General features: G+C 53.1%; 1 protein-coding gene across 14 annotated transcripts in view; it reads left to right on the top strand.

The window, feature by feature from the left end:
* Positions 1-13,308, top strand: part of Ralgps1 (Ral GEF with PH domain and SH3 binding motif 1) — a 223,701-nt gene that overhangs the window by 191,766 nt on the left and 18,627 nt on the right. For 11 of the 14 annotated variants that reach the window (XM_057755020.1, XM_057755019.1, XM_057755015.1 and 8 more), the window contains 3 exons: positions 7,314-7,440; positions 8,362-8,519; positions 10,486-10,537. In XM_057755020.1, coding sequence (XP_057611003.1) covers positions 7,314-7,440; positions 8,362-8,519; positions 10,486-10,537 — 337 coding nt within the window. The remainder of the gene's footprint in view (positions 1-7,313; positions 7,441-8,361; positions 8,520-10,485; positions 10,538-13,308) is intronic. The other 3 variants (XM_057755023.1, XM_057755022.1, XM_057755024.1) reach the window with 2 other exon arrangements.

Raw genomic sequence — 13,308 nt, 5'->3', positions numbered from 1 at the left:
TTTCTCATCACGGGCAACTTTGCCATGATACCACGGTTGTCAGTGTGATTCCATCACTGAAGTAGACTTTAGCTAACTGCAGGCTTTAGCTAAATGACCCTGCCCAAGACCCCAATCAGGCCTGGTCTCATGGTGGTGGTGGTGGTGATGGGCAGCAAGCTCTGGACCCCCAGCTGACCCACCTTGTCTCTATGTAGTGTGACATATTGCATTCATGAGTTTGCTTCCTGCCTGGCCCCTCCCAGGACTTTGTAGGTCCTACATCACACCCTTGTGTGGCAGGTAGCCAGCGTTCCCTCACCTGCAGTCATCTCTGAACACATTTGCCCTGTGCCTGTCTTCTCCAGCAGAGCAAAAGCCCTCCGAGAGACCGGTCTGGGGTGGAATTCCTAGAGCCTGGCCTGCAGACCTCCAGGTGAATCTGCGCTGCCTTCCATTCAGCCTTAGCCCTAGAGTTCCTTCTTGGGCTCTATGGGTACCTGTCCTTGAGGGCAGCTCCAGCGTGGGCTGGCTGCTGACTCTGCAGAACCTTCCAGAGAAGTGCTGAGACCAGCAGCTCCTGCACTGTGGGGAGAACTCGACTCAGACGAGTGTTTTTCCACCAACCTTCCAAATCCCTGGCTTCAGCCCCAAAACAGGATATCAGGGTTCGTGTTGATCACCAGAGATCCAGTGGCTTTCTAGAAAGCTCATAGCCATTCAGTGGCTCAGGTTTCCCCTCCTTGAAGCTTCAGAGGAAGATAAGGAGTGCTGCTGCAGCTTAGGTCATCGAATCCCAGGGGTTCCTCCAGGGCAAGGTCAGCTCCAGGGAAGCTTTCTGGGCTCTGGCAATTAGACTGAACTGCGTGGCAGGAACTCCACAGGACTCAGGGGCAGGAATGTGCCTCGTGCAGATCCAAGAATGGGAGGAACGTGGCCTCCCCCTCCTCCTCAGGAGGGGCCAGGCTCCAGCTCAGAGCTTGCCCAGCAGTTAGACATCCTCACACTTGGCAAGGAACAGCCTTTAGGTGTGCACCTGTATTTACACAAGGCACTTATGCTGCAGGTCTGTGTGTCACAAGCACTTGCTATGAACCTGTTACCTGACAGGGGGGACCCAGCCTCCTGGAACTCATGTCTTAGTTGGGGAGAAAGGCAAGGACAGGCATGTTTGGAGCCAAAAAGAAGCCAGTGTGAGCAGACCAAGATGGTGTGTATATGTGAGGGGCTATCTCTCTCTATGACTCTTTTCTAACCAGCTCTTGCCAGGGACTGGGAGACCTTGACCCTGCACAGATCAGATAGCAGCAGCCATGACCTCAGGAGCCTTGATTAACGCAGTAGCAGCCTCTGAGCTACAGATGTTCCCTTGGCCTCCAGTGGTCCCAGAAGCTGCCAAGGGCTACCCCCACTTTCCTTAGGGCGAATGGCCATGTGGCAGTCTGTCTCCACAAGGAGACTATAAGCAAGGAAGTGGAGGAAATTGACTCAGTTTCTGATCTATGGAGAAAAAAAAAAGTCAGGGGTGCCACATTTCCAGTTACCCTCTCCATGTGGTGCTATTTATACAGTGAACTAATGTTTTCCTGGAGGAAAACATCACATGTAATGTCCATAGTGCTGCCACTCCCACTCCCAGAGGGCAAGTGGTGTTTGTGTATGTCTTGAAGCTAGTGAAGACAGTTCCAGACATTTCAAGCTTCCACACTGGGGACAGATTTTCTCTGAAGATTCCAGGGCCATGCTTGAATCCAGGAAAATCCTGGCCCTAGCCTCTGTCTCTGCTTTCTCAACCAAAAGGCTGATCTCCTGCATACCTTTCTGTCTCTGTGCAGACCTACATAGAGCCTGGCTGCAGCGTCTCTGAGATGTGGGAGCAGGAACATCTCAGGGCTGTAGAGGGAGTTCCCTGAGGCCATGCCAGAAGTTCTGCTACTAGCACAGTGCCTCTTGGGAATGTTAACTCCTGGCCCTCTCGGGCAGGCTCTGATGCCATCTAAAGGAGAGACAGTGTGAGGCTGTCACCTGAGCACCAGATTGGGGACCCAAGGACCGATATCTAGTCTCAGCTCCAGTGCCTCCTCAGAACTCAGGGTAGACAATAGCACTTAATGTCTCACCTACATTCTGTGTGTCAACATCAGGGTGCACAGGGTAGGACTGGAACCTCGTAGAGGGATTGTGACTCCCACAGCTGGTACCTGCTGCTGGCTGGAGCTGGGCAGCATCAGTGGAACCCAGCTGGAGCCTCTTCATGTGACCTGGGCTTCCCCGGAGTACAGCAGGCTCAGGGTCATCAGACTCCTGCTTGGCAACTGGCTGTCCTCAGAGCAGAAATGGGGAAGGCAGCTAGAAAACTGTGGAGTAACATCTCCATGAGTCCCCAAAGCTAGGAGCCTCACCTCAGTCTTCCACTGAGGGTCACAGAAACTGGTTCAGGTTCAGGAAGAAAGATCCTGCCATTCGCTGCAGCAGCCAAGGACTGTGTGGAGCACTCCAGACAGATGACACGGGGAACCTCTATCTCATCGTCCTCACCACCTGGTGCCGACCTGGACTGAGCACCTTCCCCAGCCAGTCCACATGCTCACTGAGTGTACCCAGCCCCTGCCTGGCAAGTCCTCTGGGCTACTCTTAGCCCACTCCCATTCTTTGTAGGCAAAGATACCAAGATACTCACCCAGGGTCACACATCACAGAAGTGGCAGACCCAGATGATGGGTTAGGGGTCAGGACAGGTCTGTCACCTGTATCCAACACACGGAGCACAAAGGGTGCAATGAGGGCTCTCTCCCTCTTATCCTGTGTACTCACTTGTTCAGGGGATTATAGACCTGCATGTCTCTGTCTTTCTTATAGATTTTTTTTTAAAAAGAGAAATGCATATCATTATCCCAGGCTGGCTTCAAACTCAATATGCAGCCTAGGATGGCCTTGGACACTTGATCCTTCTCTACCTCCTGAGTGCTGGGACTGCAGGTATGTGTCACCACACCATTTCTTACAGCTGCGTTGAGTTTGTCGGAATCAGAGCCCTAGTCGTTGTCTTGTGTTCAGTCCCCTTGCCTCATCCAGTAGGGCTGCTTTGGCCTGGCTACCTGTGGCAAGAGAGCTGCAGTGTGGCCTTCTCCCTCACCGATTCCCTCAACTTGCTAACCACAGCCCCATTTGTATCAGTGCCACTGCTGTCTCCAAGGGGCACAGCACCTTGCAAAGGGCAGTTCTAAGCTGTCGTTTCCCCAGGACACTTCCATGGGTGTTCTTAAGAGTCCGTGTGTTCTCAGCCTTGGCAGATAAACATGTACTCCTGGGTGTCGAAGTCCCTCAGAGCCATCTTCCCACCAGTAGCTTCCTGCTGACATCTGCTCGTGCCCTCATACCATATATGGTCTTCTTGCTAAAGCCATCTCATCTACAGGAGGCCAGGGTAGCCCTCATCCTCTGCACGTGAGAGTGCAGCTCACTATCCTGTGGCCACCACTGCCCTCTGCTCGTGGTCTGCTTCATACCCTCAGGGTTGAGTAAGATGCTAGCTCTCAGTCCCCTGGACCCCACTGTGAAAGACATCTTTCAGCTCTTTTGAAATGCTTGAGTAAGCGAGAGGCAGCAGGCTTCTCTCTCTAATGCCCTTCCTCTGCAAACTTTTCCTATGCTCAGGGTGGGTGGGATCCTCAGAGAGCTCGAGGGCTAGAAGTAGGTAGCAAAGATTCAAGCCCAATCTGCCCAGCTCCACAGCTCTGCAGTGACCCAAGCACCTTGAGTGCCAGCAGCTTCCAAGCATCCTTGGTTCCTACTCTGGCCTGTGAGTCTTCACCCTCTGGCTGCAAGAGAGGACAGTGCCACTTCAGCCCAGAGATGACGAACACTGTTTCTCAGAAGGAAGTGAGCTGGACCTTCTGCGCAGATCTTGGCTCTCAGTGAGACCCATGAGAACTGTGTGTGAAAGCAGAATGTGTGTGAACATAGAAGTGAGTGGCTCCCAGGCCCCGCCAGAGACCTGGCTATAGAAAAGTTTCCATGCAAAGCCTGCAGAGGGGCCAGTAGCCCAAGAGCTGCAGGGCTCTGGCAGACACAGAAGTACCATGTGAACAGGTAGGAAGCAGAGGACTCTGAACCTTTGGTTGGGTGACAGCCTACCCTGGCCGCTGGAGGCTCAGAGTTGCACTGGCCAGAGCTCCCGATGGCATAGTTGCCGTGCCGCAGAGGAGATGGCATAAGCCCGTCCAGCTGGGGCTAGAGGCAGGACTGGAACCCAAGTCTTGTGACTTCAAGTTGCTACCTTCCTCTCTGCCACAGCTGCCTCCCATTTTCCAATGTGTGAGACTTGGAAAGCCCAACTGGAATGGGACAGTGTTGGCCCAGAACAGGGCCTGGCCAAAAATCCACGAGAAGAGGTTCCTTTGCCCACAATGTGCTCTGCTTGTAGCACTAACCACTTTGCCCATCTAACCAGTGGCCTCCAGACATTGGCCCCATACTGGACTTGTTCATGTCCCCGTAGATCTGTGCCCCAAGTGCACACTACTCCATACAGAGGGTTGCTCTCAGTTCTCTCCACATCTCTGCCTGGCCATCCCTGGGACACTTCTTATGCATATCTCTGCTTCAAAACCTGCAGCTTCTGGGCTTAGCCACATCTAGTTACTCTCCAGCCAGAGGTAAGACTCGAGTCTGAGCACATCACCAGACCTCCTCTTGTGAGCTCAAGGCTTTGCTGGGGCCCTGCTGCCTTTCCCTGGGCTTTGCGCATGCTGTTCCTTCTGCCTTGGTCACGGCTTGTGCCAGGCTCTTGTACCAGGCAGGATGTCAAGCCTTCCAGAAGTCTTCTCTGATCCCTCCCTTATGTTCCCCAAAGTTCTGTGCTACTGTGATGCTTAAATGGGGCCAAGTGGACAAAGTGTATATCATTAGTTCTGGTGGTGAGCAGGTGCCAAGTCGGTGTTAGAGATCATCGTATCCACTTTTTGATGCTGTCATGCCGTTGGTGGACTTGGTGCTCTCGCCATTCTGATCATGACTATTCTCCTATCAGCCTGTGTTCCCACCGGCTGCAGCCTCCTCGTGGCCCCTTCCCCTCTTGACAGTTGACTGCTACTCCCAATCAAGCAGAAGATCATGATTTTTCTGATCTATGATGTAGCTCCAGTGCTTGGCCAGGGGCGGCCCCAATGTCTGGGCTTCCTAAACATTTGTGGCCGAAAGACACTGTTTAGCTCTTGACAGGGAGACAACAAAGGGCAGCTCCTCATCCCTTGTTTACAGATGTCGATCCAGGACTCGGGCCACTCAGCTCGTAAGCGCAGACACAGATGAGAGCCCGGACTTCCCTGCCCCCAGGATCAGTGTCCCTTTCTGTCACCATCCATCATCTGGGATTCTGGCCACTCCTAGACTATTATTAGAAAGCCGGGTGTTTTGCTTTGTTTTTCCTCTTTCAATCAATGATCTGTTGGGCAGTATGTTGGTTTCTTGTAATGACAACCAGAATTTTTTTTTTTAACATATCTGGTTGCCTACAGAAACTGTCAGTTCTCATATGATCCAATAAAACTGCTAAAGAAACAGCCACTTAAAGAGTTTTAAAGATTATTCATGGAAAACTTATGCTGAGGAAAAATAGAGCAATCCTTTGAGATAGTCAAACCACATGGTCAGGTTTTCCAGCTGTCCCTGCCATATCAGGCTGGGCAGTGGGGCCTGCGCTCTGCCGTGGAGTCCAGAGCTCCAGTTCATCACCACTCCTGCCCTGCCTGAGGACTTGACCAACAAGCTTGCCTGCCAGCCACCCAGCTCAGAAGGCACGTGTCCTGGCACTGTCACATGGGAGCCACCCCAGATTTGGAGGAGCAGAAGCATGAGGCCTTTTGGTAGCAGAGGGTGTCACTTACTGGCAGAAAGGCCCCTCATCTGGGTCCCAGCCGAATGGAAATTCTTCTGTTTCCGCGTCAGACCTAGGCTGTTGGTCAACAATGCTGGGAGAATGTGGGGGAGGAGGAGGAGGAGACCTATTGCCCAGAGAGCAGCCCTGACACAGGCCAGGAGGCCAAGGCTCTTCCTCTGGGGCCCCCGCCCACCCTCCCCAGCCAGTCCAGGGGCATCTGAGGCCAGGCATGCCTCCCAGGGTTCCACAGCAGGAAGGAAAGGGTCGAATCCAGGCCTAGCCTTGGAGAGAGAATCTGGAGTTGAGTGGAAACTGCCAAAGGAATTCTGAAAGGCTTGCGAGAGCATGAGCATGAACAGAGCTAGAAGGCAAGAGCTACATGGAGCCAAGTGAGTGACAAATGCTGGCAGTGGCCGACTTCAGCCCTGTGACCATGTTACACCTCTAGGGTTCCCCACCTCCTTGTATCCAGTATGCTGGAGGCATGAGTGTTTGAACAGTGCTGCTCACAACTGGTACATAGGGGATGCTGGGTCTGTCTCCCTTTCCTTTTTCAAGAACATCCACCCAGCACCTGGACTCTGAACCCCCAGTGTTCCTCCCACAACCCCACAAACCCGCTGCACACCGGGTACTGCCTCCGGATCTATAAGCTTACCTTCTTTTCTGTCTAATGCAGCAACTAAGAGTCCATACCTCAAGACTTGCTACTCAACCCAGGGCACGGTGCCAGGTGTGCAAATGACCTAATGATCACCTGGGCCTCCTGCAGAGGGTCCTTGAGATTTAAGCAGTGAGGTTGTCATCTGCTACCCTCCCATGGTTGCTGATTAAACAAGGGGCTCCGCCCTCTGTAATCTTCTCTTGGGGCAAAAGCAAAACAAAGCAGTGCACTGCAGGAGCTGTGTCCTCAGGGGTAGACCAGAGGGTCCTCTCCAGGGCACTGCAGGGCCACCCAAGCTTCCCTGGGACCACTCATCAGGCCAGATGTGTTATATCCTGTGTTGGACATGCAGAAGAACCTCGGAGCAGTCAATGAGAGTGTGCAAGTCCTGACCAGGGACAGGCGTGTAGACGCAGGTGTAGATGCAGTTCCAGCCAGCCTAACTCAAGGCCTTCCATACCCCCTTCTAGACCCCTCTGGACTTGTGAAGTCCAGGTAGGACCTTCGCTTTAAGGATAGGCCTCTGGTTCTACTCTTACGGATGGGCCATCAGCTGGCTGCCCAGCTACTAGACCTGGGCATCCCAGGCCTTCCCTCTGGGAGTTAGTGATGCTGGGATGAAAGGTTAAGCATCCAATAAGTAAAAAGCTGCTGTTGGCTTTGTGTGATCTTTGTCCTACCCAAGACAGCTGGGAAAGGTCCCCACCCCGAACCACTATTCCCCTGAGCCTCTACCCTACTCTCGACCCCACAACCCCTGCCATCATTCTCCCTCTGCTCTTTTCATAGGCCCCTCTGCTGGCTCCAGCTCAGCCAGGTTCCGCCGGAGGCCCACCTGTCCTGATACATCTGTGGCTGGCAGCCTCCCCACGCCACCAGTCCCCAGACACAGGAAGAGCCACAGCCTGGGCAACAAGTGGGTGACTGAGCTACCCTCTCTGGGCTGAAGGAGTGTTGGGTCCTTCCCCACCCTATCTGGGAACTCTTGCTTTCCTGGCAGACACTCTCTTGAGGCTAGTGTGAGCTTGGGAATGCAGATGAGTGACTGGCAGCAGAGTCTGTGTGCCTCCATCAGAGATCAGGCTCCGTAGCTAGTGAAGAAATGTGCCCAAACTTGGTCAATAGCTCATTTAGGGGGAACTGAGTCCAGCAGACACCAGTGCCTGCTGGGCAGCGGGGTGTCTCAGAGCACCTGCTGACTCACTGGCCCTGTGGGGCCCACTCCCTGGGCATTGGTCACAGTTTCCAAATGGTGCACCCTTCCTCCATCACCTCTGCCTCTTCCCTTCCTTCCTTCCCTCCCTCCCTTCAGCCTGCATCCTAGCACCAAAGCACAAATGTCATGCTTCTTGGCTGGCCTTAGGGGACCTCAGAGCAGGAGCAGGAGGTCAAAGTTGCTTTGGGTCCCTGGTACCTCCTCTTTTCTAGACATCACCACACACCTGTAGACACCATCTCACCGAACCATGCGAATCTCTGAGCAGCTGCTGCCATGCACATTGTAGCTCCAGTAAGGTCACAAAGCGCTGATACTCTCAGGATGCCCCAGCGCCTGCCCTTCACTTTGGCCTCATCTCACAAGCCTCACCATCATCCTGGGAGACAGGCAGGGCAAACAGCTTTAGTCTCCATTGACAGATCAAGAAGTTGAGGCTCAGGAAAAAGATGTGACTTGCCCAAGGTCACACCATGCGAAGGGGCAGAGCCTGGGCCACCGGTGGGCTCTGGGCAGAGGTGTCTCCACCAGCTAGTCCTTGGCTCCGGCCCCCAGGGCCAGTGTGGCACTCTGCTCCCAGGATAAGGAGCTTTGCCTTCTCTCTCCCTCTCCGTTTTCCAGTATGATGTGTCAGTTGAGTGTAGTTGAAAGTAAGAGTGCAACATTCCCATCGGAGAAGGCCAGGCACCTGCTGGACGACAGCGTCCTAGAGTCCCGCAGCCCCCGCAGGGGCCTCACCCTCACCTCCTCCACCGCCATCACCAACGGACTCTCCCTAGGTAAGCGTCTCTGGCCTGTACACACAGGCAGGGGCAGCAGGCCCAGTATGTGCTCTGTGTCTGTCTCTGTGTCACTGTGCTGTGCCCAGTGGCCCCTCACCCCTAAAGAATGGCTCCCTACAGGAGTCTCCTGCTGCAGGAAAGAATTCTGGGTTGACCTTCTCCTTCTGATGGTCCCCAAATGGACAGTCAGGTTAAAGAAGGAAGCTGGACTTGAGTCCACCACAACCCCCTGAGGCCAGATGCTACCTTGAGAGCATTTACATCAGGGGGAGCCTAAAGCCCTGCTCAGAGCAGTAGGTGGGTGGGCCACTGCTTCCTACTATGTGCTTGTCTTTACCCAGAGGAGCCAGAAGGGAGGATGAGGATATGAACGTCAGAGATGGCAGGAAGGAGCTTGTGCCCATGGAGTTACAAAAAGGGCTGCTGATGCCAGCAGAGAGATGTCAACATTAGGACTGGGGCTAGCATGGAGCTACATTCAGAGAACTGTCCCATTACAGAGCTCAAGTCACCGGGACAAATGACAAATGTGATTGCTGTCACCAGCCCAGTGCACCATTGATGACCTTTGCCTTTCAGTGAGCCTGTATGTTGGTCTGCTTCCAATACCAGTGAGTTCCCCCAGGGCTGGTAGTGGGATGACATTGATCCAACTGCAGTTGATCCAATAAAGACAGTGAGGCAAAGGGCCAGGGACTTGGAGGAACACCAGGTTGGCGTGTCATGCCACATGTCCCTGTAATGTTAGGCTAGTCTTGGGAGTCATGAATAACATCTGTCAAGGACAACTGCCTCCTAGAAGTTTGTGACATGTCCCAAATCCGCCTTCTGCCTTCAGAGGAGAACACCCTGTTTAGACACAGTGTAAGAAGTGTGGACAGTGCATCTTAGGCTCCCAGGCTGGGGAAAGGTGATCAGACTTCTTCCCCAAGCCTTTGCTGTGCTCCTGGGCACTGATTCCTCCAGCATGCTAGGTCCCGCCCACGGACATCGTCTCAGAGTATATGATGGGACACGGGTTCTTATGAGGGCCCACGAGTGCACACCTGTGCCCTGAGCTGCTGCTCGATATCCAGGAAACTCTGAGCTGTGCCTGAGTCTGGGCTGTTGACCCACGAGTGAGTCAGGGGCTGTGCTGTCACACATCTGGGTGGGAGGGTCATAAGCTTGATTGGCTTTGGCTCAAGTCAGGGAGCTCAAGACATTTGTGTGTGTCCTGATGGGCTGCTCCCCACCCGTACAGCAGGGAATGGGGGCCCTGCTCCGGCCAGGGCTCCTCCTTTGCCTTTCTGACTGCTCAGTCTTAGAGTTCTTTCTGGCAGAACCCTGAACTTCAGAGCCTGCAAAGTCCAGAACAATACAAAGGTCGGGCTCATAGATGTACAACTCTGGAGGGAAGCAGGGTGCTCATTTAACTCCAGGGCACAGGCTTAGGGAGCCAGGGTGCCCCAGTCAGGCCCAGCAGACCATGGTCAGCTCCAGAGTGTGGGCCTGGAAAAAACTAGGAAGGCAGAGGATCACAACAGGCCTTGGCAGTGTCTCTGTGGGCCAGGGGACTGCAGTGGCTCCTTGGGGTCTCTTCTGTGCAGGCAGATACATCTAGACCAGCCCTGACCCTGGGCCAGAAGAGCTTATATAGCCTGTGCCCTCAGCAGGTGAGGCCCTTGGGCAGCAGGTAGGCAGTAGGGCAAACACACCTGAGGATCCTTGCTGTAGGAGATCCTGGTCCCACAAACCAGAGTGGGAAGGGAGCAGAAGACACTCCTGAGCATGGTAGGGCTGAAAGTTCTTCAAACCCTCCCAGAGAAAAGACAGCCACAACCACAGAAACTCAAGTCCTTCTGTGACCCACAGGGTCAGAGTGCCATGAGCTTGGGGACTGGGGCCTAGTGACCAGGAGCCCAGGAGAACAGGCCCCTCTCCTCGAGGCTGCCATGCTCACTGATCTGTGTTCCTTTTCCAGGCAGTAGTGAGAGCTCAGAGTTTAGTGAAGAGATGCCTGCAGGGCTGGAAAGGTGAGTGTGGCCTCAGCAAGGCCTCCCTCCTTTGGGAGACTCAGGGTCCAGGGAGCTGGAGTCAGGGGTCTCTGCCCCATCCACATTTTTCATATGCACAATTACACTGTCAAACCTGTATGTGCACACACTGAACAAAACTCTCACAGGCACATAGGTAGACACACTGATAATTCACTCCTATACTTCTTCATATGTGGGCGTATACCCAGGTTTAGAAAGTACCCCTCCTGCCCCCTCCCTTCTTTATGTCAGCTGGCACCCAGAGCACTTGGTCCATGCCAGCTCCAGCGGACCTGGGAGCCCCTATGCCTGCAGTATGAGTTATGGACCTGGAAGCCCAAGACCTGCTTGAAGTCTTGAGATGGGCATGCGGCTCCATCTGGTGATATCTGAGAGTATTGCACCAGTGCAGCCTCGGGCCTTGGACATTTTTGAACCCTCCTTCTATGTATCATTGTGTTTCCTGTCAGCCCATCTACCCCAGGTATCCATCAAGAATTCACCCACATGTATGTACTCCATGTCCTAATACTTCTTGGGCTACCATCAGGGATCCAAGAAGACGTGTCACTGCAGGTGGTGAAAGGCATCTTAGTGACTTGAGGTCTGAGGACACATAGAGAAATCCAGTGATGAAGACCATTCCCAAGATACAGGTTTCCATTGTCCTTCAGGATAGCTCTCCATTCATGCCTAGGAGCCAGTGTGTGTCTGTGTACTCTTGCAAGTACACGTGTACACAAAGTTACATGGTCTTATGTGTGCATGTGCACAGTTACACAGTCTTTGTATAGACATGGCCATGGTTACAGTCTTATATGTATATATGCACAGACTCTCTCTCACACGCATTCATACATTTATTTGTATACCCACATAGTTATACTCACACATGTATACATACTTACACTCAATGCACATACTCAGTTACACAATTACACTGTCAAACTTCTGTGTACACACACTAAACACAAATCTCACACTTGCACACAGGTGGACACATTCATAATTCACTCATGCATTCACATGCATGAAGGATACATTACATCACACAAAGCACACATATACACACATGCACCTCTGCATGTACACACTCCTCTGAAGCTAAAGCTTCAGTCCCTATCACTGAAAAGTGTCCAGAAGAAATCATCCTGTCTGGACACTTTCCACAGGACAGAGAGGCTCAGTGGTGGCCCAGGCTGAGTTTTCCATGTGCTAGGCTCTGTCTGGACACTGCCCATGTGTAGGTGTCCTGCAGCCTTGGTGCTCTTCCATAGCCCTAAGGGACAGACTCCAGAACTCCTGGTCCTGTGGGGATTCCTGGGGACATCCTGAAAAAGAAGGCCATAAGCAACCAGCTCCTCCCCTGGCCACCATCCAGTGGCATTCTTAGGCATGGCGCTAATCTGTAGTAGCACACCTGGCCCTGTGTGTACCTCTGTTGTCTGTCCTTTCGCTCATTCATTCTTTCCTTCACTCATCAGTCACTCAGTCCCTGCTTAGTTAGCACTGCCGCCTACATGATAGCCACATGGACCCGTGGGCCCTGTGAGTGCTGTGACTGGAGTGGCGCCAGGAGAAAGGGTGGCAGGGAGCATTCTTTTCCTAGTGGAATGATGTTACATGCAGTCATGACCACTGCAGTCTAGGTCACTGTTCACCTGAATGTCCGTAGATGCTCGCAAGTGGACTCTCCTCTGAGCACTGGCCTCCTTCTGGCTCTTCTGTGCATATGCCTAGCCCAGCTTCCCATAGCCTTTGAACAGCCATGCCTTCAGCAGCCCTTAAACTCCTCATCACAGAAGGGATCTTGGCTGAGGAGAGCAGCGTAGGCCACTTGCTTTAGAAGATGCCAGTGGGGCTATGATGTCCCCTCTCATCAGGACCCAATCCTAGGCAGTCCTGAAGAACTGGAAGCTAACTGATTCTAGCCTCAGCCAGTGTCCCAGCTATATGTCTGCTTCCACCCTGTATCAGCCCTTGTGCCTGTTTCTAAGAGTCTGCTCCCCAATGACGTGCCAGCGGTCTGGGCTTTTCTGTAGACTGGGCACAGCAGAGCACCATTCTCTCTTCACAGTTCAGTCACCATCTGGTCACTTCGTGGATCTCCTTCATCTTAACCTTCAGGAAGCCAAATGCTCAGCCCCACTGGGTCCTCTGTGCACTCCCAGGTCTCTTCCAGACCATATATATGTTCCTGTTCCTAATAAGGGATGGATTCTGTGTGTCCCCATGACTGGTCCCAGAGGCCAGCATCTGCCAGAAAGAGCTTCCCTTCCAGGTCCTCAGAGATACTGTGAGATGTATTGAACCTGCAAAAGCAGAGGTGGAAGATGGAGGGCAAAGGTGTGGAAGGAGGCTGGGCTCACTCAAAGGAATAAAAGTTCGAGGATGGGGAGGGCATGCTAGTATGGGGCAGCCGTGCTCTGCCCACAGCACTCGAGTTCAGGGGCCATAATCAGACTGACTAGCCCCTATCACATAGCACCCCCCAAGCACTGGTTGTGGATTTTCTGAATTCTGCCCAGGACGGGGAGGGAAACGGAGCCAGATACCAACAACGTAAAAGGCAGAGAGACTGTTGAGCAGCATGAGAACTCACACACATAGACACACACACACACACACACACACACACACACATGGCTCTGGTGTCCCAGTGAGCAGTGGGGCAATAGAGTTTTCATTGTCAGCAGTGGGGTCATTTAGCCCTATCTTGTGAGTTTACACACATGGGGTCCAGAGGTAGTTCTTGAAATGAGCCAGAG

This window comes from Chionomys nivalis, chromosome 22 (assembly GCF_950005125.1).
Source record: "Chionomys nivalis chromosome 22, mChiNiv1.1, whole genome shotgun sequence".
In the NCBI taxonomy this organism is placed as follows: domain Eukaryota; kingdom Metazoa; phylum Chordata; class Mammalia; order Rodentia; family Cricetidae; genus Chionomys; species Chionomys nivalis.
This window is presented reverse-complemented; position numbering and strand designations above follow the sequence as displayed.